Source organism: Pongo pygmaeus, chromosome 10, assembly GCF_028885625.2.
Source record: "Pongo pygmaeus isolate AG05252 chromosome 10, NHGRI_mPonPyg2-v2.0_pri, whole genome shotgun sequence".
Taxonomy (NCBI): Eukaryota; Metazoa; Chordata; class Mammalia; order Primates; family Hominidae; genus Pongo; species Pongo pygmaeus.
Window position 1 is genome coordinate 77,830,599 of NC_072383.2, and position 24,817 is coordinate 77,855,415.

The 24,817-nt window shown below is 35.1% G+C and overlaps 1 protein-coding gene across 5 annotated transcripts in view; it reads right to left on the reverse strand.

The window, feature by feature from the left end:
- Positions 1 to 2,308: 2,308 nt before the first annotated feature.
- Positions 2,309 to 24,817, reverse strand: part of PPP1R12A (protein phosphatase 1 regulatory subunit 12A) — a 168,756-nt gene continuing 146,247 nt past the window's right edge. For all 5 annotated transcript variants that reach the window (XM_054441789.2, XM_054441791.2, XM_054441788.2 and 2 more), the window contains 6 exons: positions 18,930 to 18,946; positions 17,092 to 17,227; positions 14,820 to 14,924; positions 10,301 to 10,348; positions 7,049 to 7,099; positions 2,309 to 4,525 (listed from right to left, as the gene is read on the reverse strand). In XM_054441789.2, coding sequence (XP_054297764.1) covers positions 4,439 to 4,525; positions 7,049 to 7,099; positions 10,301 to 10,348; positions 14,820 to 14,924; positions 17,092 to 17,227; positions 18,930 to 18,946 — 444 coding nt within the window. In that variant the 3' untranslated portion in view covers positions 2,309 to 4,438. The remainder of the gene's footprint in view (positions 4,526 to 7,048; positions 7,100 to 10,300; positions 10,349 to 14,819; positions 14,925 to 17,091; positions 17,228 to 18,929; positions 18,947 to 24,817) is intronic.

Consider the following 24,817-nt stretch of genomic DNA (forward strand, 5'->3'; position numbering starts at 1 on the left):
GAAATGCCATCCTCAAAGATAATCAAATATTTTAAGCCTAAGTATACAGACTCAAGAAACTTATGCAATTACATGAAAATAAACTATGCAACTAACTGGTATATGAAAAAAAAGTCCTGGATTCAGAGTTGGGAAAAACCACCACCACAAAGTATCGGTTAAGAGTTTTGTGTTGTATCAGGCTTTGCATGCTGAACCAATAAAGAATCCATAAACCTCAGCTTTCTCACCTGTAAAATGGAGCACTTCAAGGATCAAATGAGATATGCTATTGAAACAGACCTGTAAGAAAAACAGAGTGAGAAAGGGGGGAGAAAACAAATCTCTTCTTTTCCACTATCACTCTTCCAGACCTACAACCACCAATTACATGTTCTATTAGTTATATACTGTTGAGGACAGAATCTGCTAATATCCTTCATTTCTTCAAACTTTTCCCCTTTTCCTTCAGCTTGTTAAAAGTGAAAATGCAGTTGGTTTATGAGACCCAGACATTTACTGGAATTTCAGCGGGGACGTGTTGGGATAGCTTGGCTCAAAAGATCTTACTTCTAATAACCTTTAGACAACTTTTAATAAAAAAAACTTTGAAGTTACAGTAATAAGGTAGAATCTATTATTTATGTTACCTTATTATAGAAATAAATCTCACACTTCTGACTCCTGTAATTTTATTTTAAATTTAGTACTTTTTGTAATCTGGTTATTTTATAGGCAAGGAACGGCAATATAATACTCTCCACATCACTTACCTAAGAGAAAGAGCACTCGTTTGTATGGCAATTAACGCCAGAGAACCTTTCCAAAATCAAAGTCAAGAAATGGATTTAGTTATAGAGAGATTAGTAAAATATGAAAATAATCAATATTTCACTCTAAACCCAATACTTTGAGAGTTCTCATATGTACATTATCCCTGCTGAACATCATATTCAGATACAGAGACCACACACATACAGTGTAAACATGGAACATCAAAGCAGACCTCATCAGCCAGCTTTCATCTTTGCAAACAAAGGTTATCATTACCAAGATAGAGCTAATGAATAGTTAGTTAATAATTTTTAGTGGAGTTTGTTCTGTGTTCTGCTTATAATGTCAAAGTGAAGGATAATCTACAAAGCCATTTATTATGCCCTATGGGAAATGTATTGGGATTGGGAGTCATGACTGTCTCAGATTAGCCAGGGAAGATTAAGTAGTAATATACTTTTAAGCAAAAGAATAAAGTTAGCCTAATGGATTAGAAAATATCTACTTTACTTTTTTATATGAATACTCCTCTAGAGTTCTATAGTAGCTTTTATTTGGCTTTCAAGTATTTGCATGTAAAATGCTTGTTTTTTTTATGGAGGACAAATAACAGTAAAACCTACCATTCTGAGCATAAATAGGTGAAGTACTGGAAATAGAAATAATAGAATTCAATCCTTGTTGTATTAGTCAATATTAATTTAGTCAATTGTATTAATTTAGGCTTACTACCAGTCCCCTATCAAAGTTCCAAAATCAAAAGTGCCTTTTTTGTTGTTGTTGTTTTTTTTTGAGACGGAGTCTCTGTCACCCAGGCTAAAGTGCAGTGGCACAATCTTGGCTCACTGCAACCTCTGCCTCCCTGGTTCAAGTGATTCTCCTGTCTCAGCCTCCTGAGTAGCTGGGACTACAGGCGAGTGCCATCATACCTGGCTAATTTTTTATTTTTAGTAGAAACGGGGTTTTGCCCTGTTGGCCAGGCTGGTCTCAAACTCCTGACCTCAGAGGATCCTCCCGCCTGGGCCTCCCAACCATGCCTGGCTAAAAGTGCCTCTTATTTATAGATATGTTAGCAGGTCGAACCCTGGACAAATCTAAATTGGAAAATGATCTAATATTAAACTGTATGTTTCAATGGAATATTACCTTTATATGTATCACTAAGCCTATGTTTGCAGATAAGAAAAAGCATAGGTTTACTTTAAAAAAAAAAAAAAAATGTTTATGGAAGCGAAATCTTGTGCTACAAAGCAACTACCCTGAAACTCACTGTTATTATTTTTTACCCACTTATTATCATAAAAAAACTAGTTCTCAGATTCTGCGTACAGACAGCTTTATGTAAAATATATAAACATTTGTCCAAATTGGTACACAGATTGCATAAATATGGCAATTAAGATTGCATTTACAGATGTGCATGTACAATGCTGTGCAAATTATCACAATATTACAATTTCAGAAATTATTCAAATTGGTATCCAAGTAAAGCAATTAGTGAAAAAATACCCATGCAGAATTTAAATATCTCAGAACAAAATTTAAAATGTCTTCATTAAAAGTTCACACATTTAAAATAGTTTTATTCATTTTATTTGTATATGTCAAAATACATTTTTATTTCCAAAATAGTGGGTTTTGCAACTAGTTTCATGCAGAAACAAGGTCTGCTCAATACTACCAATAAAATCAATATAGCACAGTAGCTGTTCAGTTTTAGATACAAAGAATAAATAACCTAAATACAAAACACTAAAATATTAGAAACATGTATTTAATCATTCTTCACAGGCATCCAAACTTCACAAATATAAACCATAGCATGCCTAACTGTTGTGCAACCAGAACATGTTGCGGTCACTCAAACTGATCAGTTATCTGTATATTTTACCTCCACATAAGACCATGGAAATTCTCAGTATTCAGACCTACCATTCATACAGTTCAAATATAACCAAAAATAAAACTCCCACAACTATCCTTGTACCTTTAAAATCAAGAATCCTGAGCTTGGTAGTAAGAGCATAACCTTATATCTTCATAAAACCAATCAAGAGAGAGAGGACTTAAAATCCTGCTTACCAAAACACCCTTCCCCAACCCCAAAGTAATCTAAAATAGGCAGTAGAACACAATGACCTTTTAAAATGAAGGGGTACAAATTCACATTTAATATAGTATACAATACAATCAATAATACAATCAGCTACTATAAGCTTTACAATGTACAATTTATTCAAATGGCTGAACTGTTCAGTGGTTAAGGAGACAGTTATGTGCCAGAAAGATGTAGTATTTTTTGCATGGTTTAATGAAATATAAAAGCTATTTGTCCAAATAAAAGCCATCTTCACTATGTACTTGGTTTTGCGCTTTTTTTTCCCTTAAAAAAAAAGGCCACTGAAATGTATAAAATGGTCTGAACATGATGGTGGTATCAAAGTCGATGCCTCTTCACATGGCAATAACAGTGCATTTAACATTAACTCACGGGTTAATTCTGCAAATGATTTCATAGCATTACTTTGGCTAGCACAACAGTTTTAGACAGCACTCAGATAAATATAGGTATGTGAAATGTAAAGCAATTATCTTATGCAACTTTAATTATGGTTGAGTACTATCAAATGAAAACTGAAAATAAAAGCACTTTACAGTAGGAAACTTTTGTAAAGATAGGGCTCCACATAATGTGTAACTTTTAAAGTCTTTATATCACATTGTTAGCAAATTTTGTTTTTTAACACTATCATGGAGTAGCCTACTCTGCATTAGCAGACATTTGAAATAAGAAATAGTCAAGCATGCCATGTGGTGGGCTAAAAATCAAAACAATACACTTATTTGTATATACAGCATCACTCAGTACCTGCTAAAATGAATGTGAAGATTACAGAATCTAACATCTTATACTACAATAAAAAAAAAAAGTGACCAATGAAGCAGAAAATAGGAATTAAAAGATCTAATCTCAAATGACTTTAAAGCATTCATATAAGAAATAAATGCATATTGCACAAACAGTGAAAGCATATGTTCCACCAAGCAATTCAGTTCCAGGTGGGAGACAACACAGCATTAGCCTAATACATGACAATAATCACAGAAGAGCAAGTGTTCTTTTCTGTAATGAAAAAGCTGTGAAAACATAGAAGACTCTGCCACATGAAGAGTTTAGAAGGAAAAAATACAAACCCAAACTCAGATGAAAAGCCAAAAAATTTAAATATTGAAAAACTGGAAACTGTGGCACATCAAAAAATGTTGAGTAACTGTCTTCTGTGAGAGCTGAAAGTTTTTGTTGACACAAAAGTATTTATGTACAACTAAGGCTTACTGGTTAAATATCTGAGGCATATCTGGCCTTGAACACTTTCCTTATATGCTGGAGCTGTAAACAAGTTTTCTCAGTCATTAAAAAAAAATCTTCTCAGCAGCTGCATTAACATGAAACAATGGTCTTGATTTAAAAAAAAAAAAAAAAAAAAAACCAACAACAACAAAAACACCCCAGAAAATTAAACAAAATAAAACAAAAATTCTAGATAAGAGGGCATTTGGCAGGATATCCGAAAATGACAGTCTCCAAGGATTCTTCCCAGACTTCCAGTGACTGCCAATTATGGTCCACTGGGTTACTAATATGTGCAATTCCATTACTTGCTGCCTTTTTTTTTTCTTTTTTTTATTTGGAAAGTTTGCTTATAACTCTGATCAAGGCCCCATTTTCATCCTTTAGCCTCTGGTTGTCTGCTTTTAGGTCTGGTAACATCTATAAAGAGAAAAATTGAAGATCAAGTTTTACCTTCCATAAAAAGATAAAACATTAATAAATGTTATATTTTCACCACAAAACACATGATCAAGCTTTGTCAGTTATATATATTTCTAGTATCTAAAACATGTATCAGGAAGAAGGAAAAAAACCACACCTGGATTTGTAAAGCTAATTAGTTTCATAAATGCTGGAATGAAAGGTTTATTCTCTCCAAATTGTCCATTGAAATTCACTAAATCACTTGATTTTATGACTCACAAGCACACCACATTCCAGCAGCCAAGACAATGAAGCCTGTTTTTGTTAGGATAGGCTCTTAAAAGAGGTTCCTGTCAGCACCTAAACCAAAGAGTTTTGCTTTATGTATGTCAGACCTAAAATCATAATACTTAATATTGTTCCACAGGAAAGCCAAACTACCTAGGAAAACATTGAGGAAATTAGACTTGTTCTAAATTATTAAAATTCCTTAAAGGATTCACCTATAGTACCTCAGTTTAAAATGCCTAAACAATGTCCGATCCCAGATAGATGCTTATTAAATGGTAACAAGCAATTACTATTATTAGAATAGTGTATCATGTTTAAGCTAAAGTAGTAAGTCTGTATCTATGATCCAACTATTACAAAAATAACCAATTTTGAAGCAAACAGCCTCATATCTTCAAACAATGCATCTCAATTTTCTGTTGTTTTACAGACAAATTGATGAAGGGGGTCAAAATAGTACAAGTTAACTGAATATTCTACTAAGGATGTTTAAAACTGTTCTTTGCCAGTTTCACTAGGAAATGAAATAGCTCATATTTTTGGTCCCTAAACCATACTTTCCAAAATAGTCCTCTTTCCTCAGTTTTCAAAATGTATTAGATTATCTAACTTGATAAAAGTAAAACTTCTATTTGCAAAACTACCTTAAGCAAAATCTTTAGGAAGATTTAATTTTACGTGGAACCAATATGTTCTTATCTGTGTTCAGAATCTTTAAGATATAAAATATAGTAATCTTAAGTTTATTCATTTGAATATTTGTAATAGAAAACTGAATATAAACTAATGTGGTTCTGACTTCAAATGACATTATTTTGAAAAACAGATAATGCATGCTTAATCTTCAGCTTCAAAATATATTAATTATATGTAAAATGTTATATACTGTGTTTTCTCTCTAGTAAAGAACTGTAAATAATAGTCATATTTTAAATCCTAAAATATCTGTATAGCTAAGTAATGTGCAAAAGCTTTACAAAAGTACAGATAAGTCTTTAACTTAAATTCCAAAATCATCCCTAATTTTACTGTAGCTCATCAATTGCAATATACAATTAGTGAGAATTTCTAACATTCTAAGAAGCCATGCATAATTAGTTATATGATATGCTCCAGACACAATGGCATTAATTTGTAAAAGTGAGCTCTTACAAAACACTCCTACTAATATAAAAACACCTGCCTGGCTCTACCAAGAAGAAATGATGAAACTAAAAATTATAGGTTCACAGACTGCAGTTGCCTATAGAACCCTGAGCGCTTGGCTACCACTCTTGTCAAGGCCCTATTCTCAGTCAGCAGTCGCTCATTTAACTCCCTCAGAGATTGAATTTGCTTTATTTGGTGCAGGTTCTGCAGGAATCAGAACATAAAGAAATAGGAATAAAAAATAAGAAAATGGAAAAGAGTATAATAAGAATATAGAGAATCACAGGTAATTTTTTTAAAATATTACATCTTAAAGGAATAAGAGATTCAGAAAAGTAAACACTATTCCTAAAATTCTATTTCAAACTAAATAATACATAAGCAAACAAAATACAAAAGATTTGTCTCCAATCTTCAAAGCCATTCAATAATAATGGTCTAATAATAAACCAAACAATTTAATAATGAAACATCTACATCTTGAACTTCTAATTCTATGGGTAAAATATACTATGCATTGGTTCATTAATTCACAATGTGATAAAGATTTTATGAAGGACAGTGTGGTAAGAGGTAATTAACTATGCTACTTGTGAAGACATTCGAAACATAATTATTTCTATAGGTAATATGGAGTTTGATAAAATACAGTTCTGTCTGTTCACTCCCCTAATGTCCTTTACTTTCAAAGGAGAACATTTTATAGTAACCCCCTCCACTACTTACTCGCCAAAAAACATGAAAGTATATAGAAACATAAAGAATAAATGATAAATCCTACATCCTATTATTATTATCTAACTTTTTCTATACCTGAACAGCAAAAGTGCTACACAAATTGATTATCAAAATAATTTGGGTTTTATTTTTTATTTTATTTTTGCTCCTTCTTTTCATAGGTGTTAAGATTTGGGTTTTAGACCCTCTTCTTGCTCACTAAAACCTGGATTCAGGAAGAAAGAGAAGCACCAGATATAGACAGTTCACAAATTGGGTAATCAGCTTTGAGAACAATTAATGTAAACCATATCTATAATAGTATTTTAAACATTAATACATAAACAGCACTCTCTCTCATAAATAACATAGTTTACTTACTTTGAGCTCTTCTTCCATTTCAGATATTCTTCTTTCTAGAGCTCTTCGTTCCTAGATCGATTTAAGGTACCAATGTTAGTTATATAATTATTATATTCTTAAGTCTTCTTCTATATTGTGAAATAGTGATACTTCAGAATTAAAGGTCCAATCAGGAGCAGTGTAGAAAAGATGTGATGCCAGTGATATGTAAAAAGCTTTCCAAAATTTGACAAAAATAAATATGAAGATCTTTATCCTTAGAGTACAAGCTCTTAATTTAAAGCTTTGACTTTCTGGGAAGATGCTATAAAACATGTTCAAACTACTTTTTGAGTTCATGTAAAACTTAGAGTGAATCAATACTCAAGACTGAAGACTGTACAGAAAAGAAAAACAAAACTCACACAAAGATGCAATCATATTACAGTGACAGAAGCAGAAAAGCAAGAAGCAAACATGCCTAAAATATGTGTACTTTGCAATTTCAGGGGAATGTAAGAGAAGCTCATTTCCTCCACCCACAATGTGTACTAGCCATTATTTATCCAACTGACTTTATAGCTTTGTATTTAGGTTGACATTATGTGTAGCATTAATGCGGTGAATGTAACAGAGAAGCAACTGCAGCGTTTATTTTAACCTTGTTTCAAAGAGTGACAGGCAAAGCCAACACACAACGCATCATTGCAGTGTACTGTTTTATTCTCCCTTAAATGATAAGCATTTTGGGGTGTTATGCAAAAAGCAAGCAGCAGTAATTGATGAGCTGTAAAACTGGTTAGGTCATACCGCCCAGAGGATACTGACTCTTGCCGGTCACCTTTCAGATACAAACCATTTAAATTTAGTTTAATCACACTGAAACTATTTCCAAGACATTCTTTCCCAGATTAATAACAAATGCTGATATTTAGTCAAGCAGTACATTTACTGTAAATGTTAATGTTTTTAGGGTATGTGATTTTAAAAAGTAGACAGAATCCTACTGATCGTCTTTTAAGTACCATGTTATTCTAACATCGGCATGCCTAAACATTATTATATAGACAAAAACATTATTTTCAATACATAGATCTTTCTTCTACTAAATAATAGTCATGACAAATTCATACAAATCATCACACTTCTCAAAATACTAGCACATAAAGTGTCATATTTGATCTTTACCACTTTGCAAAATATCAGAAATAGAATATTTCTTCTGAGAGGTAATCTCCCTATGAGCCTCAATTTTATTAGGTGTCTTCAAGATTTTAACTTAGTGGTAAAGTAAGACAAGAAAACTACACCCAACTGCCTGATTCTATTAGCTCAATGAAATTGACATCTGTAAAATGGTATGAAATTTCTTATGTTTGACAAACATATTAACATTAAAAAATATAACTGGCCAGGCACAATGGCTCAAGCCTGTAATCCCAGCACTTTGGGAGGCCTAGGTGGAAGGATGGCATAAAGCCAAGAGTTCAAGACCAGCCTGGGCAACAAAGTGAGACCTTGTCTCCAAAAAGAAATTAAAAAAATAGCTGGGTGTGGAGGCATGCACCTGTAGTGCCAGCTATTCTGGAGGCTGATGTGGGAGGATTGATTGAACCCAGGAATTGGAGGATGCAGTGATTCGTGATTGTGCCACTGTACTCCAGCCTGGGTGACAGAGCAATATTCTGTCTCTTTAAAAAACAGACAAACAACGACAACAAGAAAAAACACAAGGAAAAAAAATATGGTTGAGACAAAATGCATGTAAAGTGTTTAATTTTGTGCCTGCCTGATATACAGAGAATGATGAATAAATGTTAGCAGTTACTATTAATACCGTGATTATAAAGAGTGGATTAGCTACTTTGTAATTTATCTGCATTTGACAAGCAGAAAAAGGAGGTCAGGTGAGCTTGTCAGAGTATGAATGTGTCTGCATCATGTGTATGTTAGAAAAAAAAAGTATCAAAATATCAGCTATCTCTGCATGACAGATTACAGATAATTTAATATTTTCTTTTGTTAAAGTTTCTGTAATAAACATGTATTACTTTCATAAGAAAAATTAAATATTTAAAATTGTGATTGTATTTGAAAAATAAATACTACTTTAAGTACAGTTTGTTATCCATGCCTTTCATCTCAACTGTTAGTATAACAGAGAACTGATTTTATTATTTCTGCCTATCCTGGAGATAAAATTCAGTAACAGTTAAATATTCTAACAGGATATAATATTAAATTTATTAAAACAATATTTTAGCAATTATTATGTCCATTTTGAAAACATGACTCAGAACACTAATTTTTAAAACTTGCAGAAAGCATAATAAAATGGTAGCTATTGCAAGGTACAACTAGCAAATGACACAGACATTAAAACACTTTTTATATTTTTTTTAGCCATTTCTCTTTTTTTTGGTGAAAAAAGCAAATTGGTTATTTTAAAATAGAATGGAAGAAAAATGTTTTTATATCAATAGCTCCTAAGTATTTACTCTTTGATCATAGCTACCAGCATGTCATTTCTTCTCTGGTCGAAACCCTACCAAGTCTAGCTACTGCTCAGCTACACTGAAAACAATCTTTGGGCACTTTTCCTTTAACTTTTGGATCATTTATACATTCTCAACTCATCAGGCTAAACTTGTGCAGCTATTCCTATGACTACTCCTAGACCTTTGAGCAACAATAAGTGAAGAGAAATACAAGTGAATGTATTACAGTCAATAAAAACTTGCAGAAAGACATCAAGTGGCATAAGGATTTTCTTGTAATCATTTTTTTTTGTTTAAAATATCCTACTTAAGTTAAATATTTAAACTCAAAATTTAATAAAATTATTAAATTAACTTTAAAAAGAATTTGAAAATTTGATGTTCCAGATTTAAAAACTTTATTTCAAGAATGGAAGTATTTTAGGTTTATAAAGAATTAAAATAAATGTATTTATGATTAAAACGTTTCAGGTACAAACCATAAGAGATATACGGCATTTCAAAAATATCAAATTCACTATCAAAATGTGTATAGTACATTTCAGAATCAAGTTTTTAAAAATTCATTAAAAGAATTATGTGGTAAATTAAATTTTATTTAACAAGGTCATTTCATACCTAGAGAAACCCCACAGAATTCTATAAAGAAGTTGCTGTAAAATACATTAACTCAATAAATATTTAAACTAATTAAAACTGTCATCCGTAATAACAAAACAAAAACAAAAAACCTACCATTGTTTACCTAAAACAAGAAAGAAAAAAATAATTATTTAATAAGTGGGACACTTACCCTTTTTTCCATTTCCAACAGTGACCTATCAGCAAATCTTTCTTGTCTCTGCAACGAAGAAATTATAAGAGATAAGTGCAAAAAAGATTGAGGGGAGACCACAGTAATTCTCTTTTAATGGGTATTAAATCACAATATTCAAGTGGAGTAAAACACAGGTTCGTGAGTAAAGCAGAGAAAACAGGATTTGTATTAAAATAATAAAGAGTGAAATGAATGTTTAGAAATAGAATGGTAACCAGAGCTCTCATTTTATGTTCTCTATCACTTTTCCCCAGGAACTTTCATAGTTTAGTTGGGCGTGAGGGTGAGTGAGTGAGTATGTGGAAGAAAAACAAAAAAAACTGTAGCTTTCCTTCTGAAGCTGAAATTCTTTCCTTTCCTACACCATCAGGGGTGGCAAATCAGAATGGTCAGATTCCAGGACCTTGACTGAAATATATTCATTAGCAGGTTGAATGACTCTGTATCCATGCAGCCAGACCAGTAAACTGGCCTTTTTATCTTCTCCCACAGCTATCTCGGTCTTGGCTCACCACTCTAGGTTTCTTTTCCAATCATCCATGCTCCACAATTGGTTCACATCCTCTTTCACTTATAAGAAATTCTAGCTGTACAGCTTTCTTCTGCTGGTGAGCTCAGGCCTTTCATTTTTTCCACTTCCTGTAATATCTGACCAGCTCAAAGCTGATAAAATCCTGAGATTTAAGCTTGGCTTTAAGGGATGGAAAAGCACCTTGGGTTTCAGCCTACATGTTGTATCCTGTACTGGAGAGCTCTGGACATTGAGCACAGGCACAGTTTAAGAACAAAAAAAAAAAGAAAAGAAAAGAAAAAAAACAGTGGCATCTTAGATTTTATTTACATTGATCTCTGTACAAACATCTCCCTTGGAATTCCTGGTCAATTTGCTGAAAATGAATTCCTCAAAAGCCAACTTGCTGAATAACCAATTTTACTAATTTACCAAAAATGGTTTTTGACCACTTTAACAAGAATGCTTTATGAGTACTAATCACAAAATATGCTTTAAAAACATATTGATTAAACACAATTTCACTGTTCAATGTGGTAATTTTAAAAATATTTCTTTACATAATTTTCTTTTATGCCAGCCCTTTCAGTATTCATGTTTTAGTATCTCTAGGACTTGTAACCAAGTCACTTTTGGATCCCTCTTTCACAATTTTTACGGTTATGGTGTATAACGTTTAAAGAACTAATCATGGCTAGGTTTTCTTACTTTTTCTCTTATTTTAAAATGGCTTCAAGCTTTTGTGCTTACTCCTTCTGGAAACATAAAAGTCAATATTCCAATTGGTTCTTGTGAGAAATTCATTTCAGAATTTCCAATATGAGGCTGGGTGTAGTGGCTCACACCTGTAATTCTAACACTTTGTGAGGCTGAGATGGGCAGATCACTTGAGCCCAGGAGTTCAAGACCAGCCTGGGCAACACGGTGAAACCCCGTCTCTACAAAAAAAAAAAAAAAAAAAAAAGAAAAATTAAACAGGTGTGGTGGCATTGCCTGTAGTCCTAACTACCTGGGAGGCTAAGGTGGGATGATTGCTTGAGCCAGGGATATTGAGGCTGCAGTGAGCCCTGATTGTACCACTGCACTCCAGCTTGAGTAACACAGCGAGATGCTGTATCCATTAAAAAAAATGTTAATTCAAATATGAATGAAACTGTTAATTCTCATTTTTTTTGGTTTTGAATTTAAACATTTAATTGCTAGAAATATAAAACAAAGGCTGAAACACCACTTGAGGATTTAAAAATAAATCATAGAAACTCTTTACAAGACCAAAAAAATTTTAAATAACATTCAAAAGCACCTGAAAAAAAATCAAATAGCCAAAATAATAACAACACATGTAAATTAACAAAACATGGAAAAATAGCATTTCATTGGAGATTTTTTCATATGGGAACATTTTAGCAATTATATGTGGTTTGCCAATTTCATTGATTAGAAAACATCAACATCAGTTTAGACAGTATTTTTACTCAGTTAACTTTCTTGTTAAACATTCCAGTTAAAGCTGTTAAAATCACAATGACTAGATCTGGTGAAATGGTCATTTGGCAAAGTGGTATTCAGCAAACTGGTTCTGGTAAGTTGGCATATTTTTTCCCTTCCTTGGAGATGATATGGGAAGGAGGGTACCTGGGCTAGGGCAAGAGTCAAGGATTCCAGAGTCTCTTAGCTAAATACTATCAAACAGACCTAAACTTCAAGATTAATTTCATGCAACTATCAAAACTGCCACTGCTATTTGTGGCAAATATCTGATGCAAATATTTGTATATTTGTGAATAGTTATGAAGTCAATCAATGCCAAAAAAAAAAAAGTAGAAAAGTTCACAGTAGATTCAGGATAAATACCTGAGAGTTGAAGCCCAGAAGTTACTTTAATGCTTATCAGTTTTACTTTTATGAATTATACTTCTCATTATTAACTCAGCATACTGGACGCGATACTCAGCGTACCTGCCAAGGCAGAAGCTGTGATATTTTTTAATCCTACTTCTCTTGCCAGGTAACAGAAATTGGTACCTGACCTACAGGCAACTTTCTGTCCAGTGACCTATGAAATGGTCACTAACAAAACAGGCTGCTCCATACTGGGTAGTAACAGGCTAATTCTATCAATTTCCCTCTCTTGCAGGGTTTGACTGAGGGACATACAGGAAGAATTACATGACAATGAAGTAGGCAGCAGAGCAGAACACAGAGAAGGCATTAAGTAGTGGAGACACAGATGAGCTGAGTCACCATGACAGAACCCTATAGTAGGGAGCAGTGGATATTTATTTGAGATGGAGTCTTGCTCTGTCACCCAGGCTGGAGTGCAGTGGCACGATCTTGGCTCACTGCAACCTCCACCTCCCGGGTTCAAGCAATTCTCCTGCCTCAGCTCCCGAGTAGCTGGGACTACAGGCGCCCACCACCACACCCAGCTATTTTTTCTGTATTTTTAGTAGAGATGAGGTTTCACTATGTTGGCCAGCTGGTCTCGAGCTCCTGACCTCAGGTGATCCGCCCACCTTGGACTCCCAAAGTGCTGGAATTACAGGTGTGAGCCACCGGGCCTGGCTGCAGTGGACATCTTTACTTAGAACATTATAATGAAATCCCTAGAGCTGAAGCTATGCTCAGAGAACTCATTATATTTTTATGTATGCAGGCTCACTAAGCTACTAATGCAACCTGAAGGATGATGACAAGTTCACCGATTAAAAAACATCAACATCAGTTTAGGTATTTTTACTTGGTTAACTTTTCTGCTAAACATTCCAGTTTACCATGAAGCCTAAATATAAGTCAGTAGTTTTAATGTGTATGACACTGTAAGTTTTTATGACATCTCACTATGAAACCTATTCTTGTTCTGTTTTACTTTTCTGTTTATCTTTACAAAAACCTCCATTAACATGAAGGAATCTGAGGAGTGGTGAGGTTAGCCTGAACCCTGGAAGTTTGGCACAGTATCTGCCGTGCACAGACAATCGCTTTACAACACAACAATGGTTAAAAAAAGGATCTGGAAACAAGTTTAACAAACAGAATGAACTTTTTTGGTTTTGTTGTTTTTTTAGAATTAATTTTTAAAAATTAAGAAAAAGATAAGTGTAAAGACTGACCAAAAAAAGTACGTAGTCCCATTCACAGATCTGGATATGCTGTTTTTAGATCCATGCTTTCAGCTGGATTCTAAGAGTTGTGCTGCAGAAATACGTTTATGCTAGAAAGTCCGAGGTTAAAATTGAACACATTTGTTTTCTTAAAAATTACAGGATGCCTTAGAGCCTTTAGCATATAAATAGACCCTGTAAAGTCTTTAACATGTAAAATATGTAGTATTTCCCTAGTTTCTTTGATCAAAAAGCTTTTTTTGTTTTTTGAAAGGAGGGAAATGAGGAGAAGATGTACCTATTCCTGTCTCCCAGAACTAATGTTCCATGGAAATAGAAAAGTGGCTTGGGAAACAATTGCTAGATCATATGTACAAGTTTGTGAGTTTTGCTTGGCTATCCCAATTTTATTGTCCAAATTTATCTTCTCTAGGCTGCTGCATAGAAGGAACTTACAAAAGGAGTTATGATTAAAATTATCTTCTTCCAGCACTATAATATAAAATAAACTTTACTTAAACAAACGGAAAATATTTGTAATAAACAAAAACTATTATAAAAATTTTTATATGCCTCTAAGATGATTCTGTATAGATGCTTTTAATGTTTTAATGACTTGCTACATTTGGTATTCTGGAAATAAACATTTAAAACCTTGACATACCACAACATTGGTATTAAAAGGCTTTTTATACGTTGACTTTTGACTATGACTATTTTTTAAATTGACTCCAGAAAAAGTAAGTAATCCATAAACAGCATTATCGTCTATTATCAATTATCAAACTTCTAGAGTATTAGAAAACATTTTAATATCATTTTTAGATGGGATAAATCACAACCATTACCTTGAGAGTAACAAAAAGAAAAGGGTACAAACCTGTGTGGCCTTTTCCAACTGTAATTTAAGATCCGTTAGTTCCATATTTGTATCATGTAGCTGTGCCTTCAGCTTTTCATTTTCAGCTAGAATTTGTTCATAAAGCTATAAAAATTAGGGTAAAAGAACAAATTACTTTTCTGCTCTCCTATTACTTTAAAATTTCTCATTGATTACTTTGCAGTATTAAAACAGTTTAATGTAGCATATGAGCTATAAAGGATACATTTAAAAAAATCCTTCATGGTTGCAAAGCAGAGACTGTTGGTTATGCAAGTGTGTTTGTCCCATATAAAGTCTTAAAATTAGTTCCAGTATTCAAAAATCAAGACTTGACAGAAAAATCGGACTTTTCAGGTTATCTTAAAAAAGATTCAGTTATCTGATAAAGAGGGACCACATACCTGCACAGCAACTGCAGCTAGGGCTAAGGAGTCACTGTGAACTTTATTTGGAGTCCGTGAGATTTTCTGCCCATCACTCTCTCTTGAATTCCCAAAAATGAGATGGAGTACCAGCTGTATTTATCATTATACTTCTACATTGCTTATAGTAAAGTTAAAAGGCAAATGATGTATTTCCTGAAATATTTCAAATCCAGGATAAAGACCTTCCTCTTTTCTAATGCTTTTCATCTTCCTTAACACTGCTTCTTCCTTACCCCTGGCTTTACTACTTCCACCATAATTCTGGCTATGATCATCTCTTATCTAAACTATTCTAATTCCCTGATCACCCTCTCATCTGTTTTATATATAGGAGCTAAAATTAACTTTTCAAAATGAAAATCTCATAATTTTCATAGGCCAACCATTCCATTTCCACCCACAAATTAAAAACTCTTGAATGGCCTCCCAATGTTCTTAGCATACGAAAAATCTTAGAATGGCCTATAAGGCACTGCATGATCTGGTCCCAGCCTACACAACTGCTGCCTCAAATGAATATTTCTTCCACTCTACTAGCCATAATTAAAATTTAATTATTCCAATGCATCATGTATTCTCCCCCCACCAAGTCTATGTGCTTGTAGTTCCACTCTATTTGGAATAATTTTCTCACCCATTTTTGCCCGTTAACTATTAGTAATCCTTCCATTTTTGGCTGAAACCACACTTCCTTTGGAAATCAATCCACTTTCTTTTTTTTTGAGACAGAGTTTTCCTCTTGTTGCCCAGGCTGGAGTGCAATGGCGTGATCTCAGCTCACTGCAACCTCTGCCTCCTGGGTTCAAGTGATTCTCCTGCCTCAGCTTCCTGAGTAGCTGGGATTATAGGCCACCACACCTGGGGTAATTTTGTATTTTTGGTAGAGACGGGGTTTCTTCATGTTGGTCAGGCTGGTCTCGAACTCCCGACCTCAGGTGATGGCCTGCCATAGCCTCCCAAAGTGCTGGGATTACAGGCGTGAGCCACTGCGCCCAGCCAAGGAAATCAATCTACTTTCTTTTGTTATATACTTTTATAAAATTGCTTTTCTACTTCAGGTTAACTGTCTCCATTATTTATTATACAGTCATTAGTATGACTGTGTAATAAGGTCTCTCTCCCCCACTACATGGAAGATGCCCATGAGAGCAAGATAGTATCTTCATCTCCATTTGCCCATGATTAGAATCTCTCTACTTAGCATAGTTCAGTTCTTTATTGAATAAATGATGAATCTTACTCATAATGTAAAATGATTCTCTCCCTCACCCGTTCCCCTAACTTGGCTTTTAAAAAAGTATATAATTCAAATAGCTGCCAGATAACTGGGGACATGTACAAATGCCATAAGCTTTCTCCTTCTCCAACAGACTATGTTTACTATAAGCACAAAATAAGAAGATACAGTTTCTGGGATTTATTTATTAATTACTTCAATCCTTACTAGCACCTGAGCTGCCCCAAGTTTTTCAGTTACCTATGAAAAACTATCAATATATTCTCTTAGGAAAAGCCATCTTCTCTGTTTGGCTGCTTCCTAGTAACAAAGAAACAAAGTGTGTATACATTTGTGTGCACCCATTTACTGAATGCTCCTTTCCAGCTCAATCATAGCAATGACTTGAGATACTTAAATGTAAAATCATCTTGGATGATTTTCTCTTCCCTTTAATAAACAAACAGCTATTTACATTCTACTTAACCATCAGTTGCCGAAAACTGAAAATGAAAATAAGTTATTTCAAAATACTCATTTCATTATGAGTTTTTAAAATATTTGAATATGAGTATCTCAACATAAAAGATAACATTTTTTATTAAATATAACTAAATAACCCAAGTACCTTTTTAAAGTCAGTTGAGTCATCCTTTTCTAGCCTGCTGCTGTAAGGTTTTCTTTCTTCTAAGTAACTGTATGATCCAGAGCGACCCAGCAAGGAATCATATCGATCACCAGCTGATGTAGAACTGGTTTCATATCTTCAAAAGATTAATTTAAATAAAAAACCTTGTTATAGGCTTTTACAATTATAACATATATCCTAGTACACACATATAACTTGACAGTTCAAAAGAGTAGGTCACAGTCTCCCTCTGTTATCTGATTAATTTTTGTGATATATAATAAGTGGGAAGTTATTTTATTTTTTGAGATAGGGTCTCACTCTGCTGCCCAGGTTGGAGTGCAGTGGCATGATCTCAGCTCACTGCAGACTTGACTTCTCGGGCTCAAGTGATTCTTCTACCTCAGCCTCCTGGGTTGCTGGGACTAAAGGCACATGCCACCATGCCTAATTCTGTACTTTTGGTAGGGATGGGGTTTCACCATGTTGCCCAGGCTGGTCTTGAACTCCTGGGCTCAAGCAATTCACATGCCTCAGCCTCCCAAAGTGCTGGGAGACTACAGGAATGAGCCACTGCACCCAGCCTATTTTTTAATACTACTAATTTCCATTAATTGAGGAAGAGAGTCAAAATTTCCATGTTTAAAAGCCAAAACTGGTTTCATATAATGATTAATATTTTAAATTGTACATTTCCTCCCACATTTTAATATTTCCAAAACCAGAAAATGGCTTACAATTGATAATGCATTATAGTTTAATTGGTAGCACCTTTCCTTTTTTTCAGTAGTAGGTAACGCAATGGTGTTTTAAAATGAGTAATGTCTTAGATTTGATGAAATAAAGTATATCCAAAGTGACAGGTAATGGGTTTGTCCTAAGCAGGAAAAACATATCTTATTGGTAAAGGAGAATTCTCTTATTATCTGGTTCTGAAATTCAGGTTACCTTTTCTGATAGATGCCATTGGCTCTGCATTTCAATTCAATAGAATCATCAGTAGACAGAAATTTATTATTGGTCTTACAGGGCTGTTGTTAACAATGATAAGAGAAATGGAATGGAGATCAAAATCAAGGATATAGTGGAGGTTCTCTGAAAAGATGGATAATTTTGAATTAGGTGACACTTTTTTTTTTTTTTAAAGACACAGGGTCTCACTGTGTCCAGTGAGGAGTGCAGGCTGGAGTGCAGTGGCACAACCATAGCTCACTATAACCTTGAACTCCTGGGAGCTCAAGTAATCCTTCTGACTCAGCCTCCCCAGCAGCTAGGAATAGAGGAGCATGCAGTTATGCCTGGATAATTAAGAAATTTTTTTTTTTTTTTTTTTTTTTGGTAGAGATGGAGTCTTGATGTTGTCCAGGCTGGTCTTCAACTCCTGGACTCAAGTGATGCTCCTGCCTCAGCCTCCCCAAGTGCTAGGATTACAGGGTTGAGCTAGATGACACTTTTTTTAAAGTGTCTTCACTGGTTCTCTTTTATCTAAAGCAGGGCTACAAGAGAAGATTCTGAATACTTCATCAAATACATTTCTGGCCAAGTGTGGGTTTTATCAGTCCTGATGTTAATAATGAGATAGTTGAACTAACTTAAGGAACTTTGGAATACCTTTGTTGTAGAGATTTGGGAAAAAATCTTACTTGCTCTGACTAGTGATCTTGAAGTAAAGCCTTTAACAAAGAAAGCTAGTAACAATGATAAGGCCATCAAAATTTCTGTTATTTTAATTATCAAATAATTCTATAAACTTACGAAATCCATAAATTCCTAGCAACACATTTTTAACAAAGATAAAAATAAGAAAAAATGTCAGTTAAAAAATAAATAAAACATACCTAGAAATGGAATCCGTCTGGAAAGAAAGAGAAAAACATGGGCATACTAAATTTTTATGCTTTCATTAAACTATTAACCTATGATTATAAGTAAATTTAATGTAGTATCAATAGCATTTTCACACTACTAAACTAATATCTATTTTCTACATATGCTTTAATTTTACTGAGGTTGTTTTTATAAAGAGGTTCTAGAATACAGAGTCACTGTATATTTTCACAGACATATCATCATGCAATTACATGTGGCAATTTATGGGTATGTCCTGTGACTTCCTACAATAACCAGTTACAATATTTTTAATTAGAATAAAAAAATGAGACTAAGAAACGTATCTATTACATACACCCACTGAGCAGGAGGAGGTAATATATTTACATTAAGAAATGTCAAGTTTACTATGATATCTCAAAGCAGTCATTTTACTCATTTTTGTTTGAGGCAACGAGAAGCAAACGAATGAACACCTAAGGTTCTTTATGCATAACAGTATATACATATTTTGTTTAAAATTTACTTTCTCGAAATCTAGCTATATACCTTTAAGGTCAGCAATTAGATGATAGGAAATTTAATTTTCTCAAGCAAGTGGTATGCTACACTGAAGTTCCAGAAAGTCTTACCTAAATCGTGAAATGATTAATAAGGTAAAACAGTCTTACTGGGGGCCAAAGTAGTCTTTTTCAGTAGTCAAATTTAGCCTTTTCTTTTTCTATTGAAATACTCACTGATTCTATAATTTATTCAGAATGGTTTGTTAAACTTTTTAATTTAAATATTAGTGATTTCCCATTATATTTATCTTTGGAGATACTGTAAAATTACTAGGTTACTTTTGGATTGTTTAAAGTCTATTTTGGACTAAAAATGTTTTACTAAAGTCTATGTAAATTTCCTCTGCAAAACAAATTTTAACTTTGCTCCTTACATTGTTTTTTAAGGTAATGTTTTATTTTATTGATTTATTCTTTGGTTTAACAACAACTAACAATTTTAAATAATAAATTTCAATTTTCAAGATAATCAAATTCAGTAAAATGGCCATTCATGAACTAAAATGTCTACATATCAAACAAAAATAATACATCTTACCTTCATAGTCTGCACTTACATTCACTGATTTAAATTTTAAAAATAAAAAGTATAGTCAGAAATCACTCAAATTCCGTTTGTCTTTAAAAATCACGGTGTTATCACTGATTATTATTACTATTTTTGAGATGAGGTGTCACTCTGTTTCCCAGGCTGGAGTGCAGTGATATGATCACAGCTCACTACAGCCTCGACCTCCTGGCCCAACTGATCCTTCTGCCTCAGTCTCCTAGTTAGCTGGGACTACAGGCATGCACCATCACATCTGACTAATTTCTTAAATTTACTGTGGAGACAGTGTCTCCCTATGTTGCCCAGGCTGGTCTTGAACTCCTGGGCTCAAGCAGTCCTCCCACCTCAGCCTCCCAGAGTGTTGGGATTATAGGCGTGAGCCACCATGCCCGGCCTAGCATTATTTAAAAACTTTTAAGAACTGTGGTAAAAACCACATAATATAAAATTTACCATGTAAACCATTTTTTAGAGTATATAGTTCAGTATTTTAAATTATATTCATATTGTTGTGCAAAAGATCTCTAGAACTTTTTCATCTTGCAAAAATAAAACTCTGTATCCACTGAACAACTTCCTTTGTCCTCCTCTTCCTAGCTCTGGCAACAAAGGTTCTACTTTCTGTTTCTATGATACCCAAATAAAATAAGTGGAATCACACAGTTCTTGTCTTTTTGTAACTTGCTTATTTCATTTAGCATAATGCCCTTGTTCCCCAAATTTTAAGATTAATTTTCCGAAGTAAAAATATCTTTTTAAAGATAAAAAAGATTAAAATTCCTCAACCCTCCATTCTCTAGGTAACCACTGTTATCTAACCAACCTTTTCTGGACACATAATATCTATGTGAATATAGAAAATATTGATCTATGTATATACATTGCACCTTATTTATTTATCTACATCCATTCTTCCTTTTTCTCATGGTATAGCAGTTACTAGGTTTAGGTGAGATGACACATGGCCCATGTTGGTAGCAAAATGGCTGCAACAGTTCAGTGACAGGCCCTGTCTATCCTAAGCCAAATATAATCCTATCCCTATGAGGTACATCAGCCTGAGGATGAAGCTGACACAAAGGACTGCAGAATATAACTGGAGTACAATACATTTTCTTTGTTTAATCCAGTTTGACTTAGGTTTCCTATTGTTATTTATATTTGTTATATTTATTTATATGTTATTCATTACTTATAACTAAAAGAACTCTAAATAATCTATTTAAACAAAAACTACTTAAATTGAAAACAAAAAAACTTTTCTTCTTAGAAACAATATTCCTCTTCATCTTAACGTATCTCATATATAATTTTAACAGTAAAACTTAAAAAAATATATACATCAATATGCTTCAAAATTACAACTTTAAAAGCCAGACAATCTCCCTTCCACTCCAGCCTGGTGGGGGTTGGAGTCTGCCTGATAAGGCAATGAGAGGTGTCAGATGGGGATGGTTTACTAATTTCCTCCCCTCTTGTTTAATAAAGAAGGGACATAGGTAAATTGGGGAGTTCTGATAACTGATAAGCAAAAAATTTAGGTAACAGTTAAAGCTTTAGGCCTGCAAATAATTTAACCTCAGAACCAATTCACTCCTCAATGTATGGCCACCTCAAGATAAAAATAAAATTTTGGGGTCAAAATAGGCAAACTTGGCCCTAAAATAATGTTCACAGTCACCTAGCACAGGTAACCAACTTTTATTCACTTCACATTACTGTAGATCCTTGCTGACTAAAAAGAAATGTCGGTGATCCCCAGAGGGAGGAGCCAAGATGGCCGAATAGGAACAGCTCCGGTCTATAGCTCCCAGTGTGAGCGACGCAGAAGACGGGTGATTTCTGCATTTCCATCTGAGGTACCGTGTTCATCTCACTAGGGAGGGCCAGACAGTGGGCGCAGGTCAGTGGGTGAGCGCACCGTGCCCCAGCCGAAAGCAGGGACGAGGCATTGCCTCACTGGGGAAGCACAAGGGGTCAGGGAGTTCCCTTTCCAGGGGTGACAGACGGCACCTGGAAAACAGGGCCACTCCCACCCAAATACTGTGCTTTTCCGACGGGCTTAGGAAACGGTGCACCAGGAGATTATAGCCCGCACCTGGCTCAGAGGGTCCTACGCCCACGGAGTGTCACTGATTGCTAGCACAGCAGTCTGAGATCAAACAGCAAGGCGGCAGCGAGACTGGGGGAGGGGCGCCCGCCATTGCCCAGGCTCGCTTAGGTAAACAAAGCAGCAGGGAAGCTTGAACTGGGTGGAGCCCACCACAGCTCAAGGAGGCCTGCCTGCCTCTGTAGGCTCCACCTCTGGGGGCAGGGCACAGACAAACAAAAAGACAGCAGTAACCTCTGCAGACTTAAATGTCCCTGTCTGACAGCTTTGAGGAGAGCAGTGGTTCTCCCAGCACGCAGTTGGAGATCTAAGAACAGGCAGACTGCCTCCTCAAGTGGGTCCCTGACCCCTGACCCCTGAGCAGCCTAACTGGGAGGCACCCCCCAGCAGGGGCAGACTGACACCTCACACGGCCGGCCAGGTACTCCAACAGACCTGCAGCTGAGGGTCCTGTCTGTTAGAAGGAAAACTAACAAACAGAAAGGACATCCACACCAAAAACCCATCTGTACATCACCATCATCAAAGACCAAAAGTAGATAAAACCACAAAGATGGGGAAAAAACAGAGCAGAAAAACTAGAAACTCTAAAAAGTAGAGTGCCTCTCCTCCTCCAAAGGAACGCAGTTCCTCACCAGCAACGGAGCAAAGCTGGTTGGAGAATGACTTTGACGAGCTGAGAGAAGAAGGCTTCAGACGATCAAATTACTCCGAGCTACGGGAGGATACTCAAACCAAAGGCAAAGAAGTTGAAAACTTTAAAAAAAATTTAGAAGAATGTATAACTAGAATAACCAATACAGAGAAGTGCTTAAAAGAGCTGATGGAGCTGAAACAAGGCTCGAGAACTACGTGAAGAATGCAGAAGCCTCAGGAGCCGATGCGATCAAATGGAAGAAAGGGTATCAGCAATGGAAGATGAAATGAATGAAATGAAGCGAGAAGGGAAGTTTAGAGAAAAAAGAATAAAAAGAAACGAGCAAAGCCTCCAAGAAATGTGGGACTATGTGAAAAGACCAAATCTACGTCTGATTGGTGTACCTGAAAGTGATGGGGAGAATGGAATCAAGTTGGAAAACACTCTGCAGGATATTATCCAGGAGAACTTCCCCAATCTAGCAAGGCAGGCCAACATTCAGATTCAGGAAATACAGAGAACGCCACAAAGATACTCCTCGAGAAGAGCAACTCCAAGACACATAATTGTCAGATTCACCAAAGTTGAAATGAAGGAAAAAATGTTAAGGGCAGCCAGAGACAAAGGTCGGGTCACCCTCAAAGGGAAGCCCATCAGACTAACAGCAGATCTCTCGGCAGAAACCCTACAAGCCAGAAGAGAGTGGGGGCCAATATTCAACATTCTTAAAGAAAAGAATTTTCAACCCAGAATTTCATATCCAGCCAAACTAAGCTTCATAAGTGAGGGAGAAATAAAATACTTTACAGACAAGCAAATGCTGAGAGATTTTGTCACCACCAGGCCTGCCCTAAAAGAGCTCCTGAAGGAAGTGCTAAACATGGAAAGGCACAACCGGTACCAGCTGCTGCAAAATCATGCCAAAATGTAAAGACCATCAGACTAGGAAGAGACTGCATCAACTAACGAGCAAAATAACCAGCTAACATCATAATGACAGGATCAAATTCACACATAACAATATTAACTTTAAATGTAAATGGACTAAATGCTCCAACTAAAAGACATAGACTGGCAAATTGGATAAAGACTCAAGACCCATCAGTGTGCTGTATTCAGGAAACCCATCTCACATGCAGAGACACACATAGGCTCAAAATAAAAGGATGGAGGAAGATCTACCAAGCAAATGGAAAACAAAAAAAGGCAGGGGTTGCAATCCTAGTCTCTGATAAAACAGACTTTAAACCAACAAAGATCAAAAGAGACAAAGAAGGCCATTACATAATGGTAAAGGGATCAATTCAACAAGAAGAGCTAACTATCCTAAATATATATGCACCCAATACAGGAGCACCCAGATTCATAAAGCAAGTCCTGAGTGACCTACAAAGAGACTTAGACTCCCACACATTAATAATGGGAGACTTTAACACCCCACTGTCAACATTAGACAGATCAACGAGACAGAAAGTTAACAAGGATACCCAGGAATTAAACTCAGCTCTGCACCAAGCGGACCTAATAGACATCTACAGAACTCTCCACCCCAAATCAACAGAATATACATTTTTTTCAGCACCACACCACACCTATTCCAAAATTGACCACATACTTGGAAGTAAAGCTCTCCTCAGTAAATGTAAAAGAACAGAAATTATAACAAACTATCTCTCAGATCACAGTGCAATCAAGCTAGAACTCAGGATTAAGAATCTCACTCAAAACTGCTCAACTACATGGAAACTGAACAACCTGCTCCTGAATGACTACTGGGTACATAACAAAATGAAGGCAGAAATAAAGATCTTCTTTGAAACCAACAAGAACCAAGACACAACATACCAGAATCTCTGGGATGCATTCAAAGCAGTGTGTAGAGGGAAATTTATAGAACTAAATGCCCACAAGAGAAAGCAGGAAAGATCTAAAATTGACACCCTAACATCACAATTAAAAGAACTAGAAAAGTAAGAGCAAACACATTCAAAAGCTAGCAGAAGGCAAGAAATAACTAAAATCAGAGCAGAACTGAA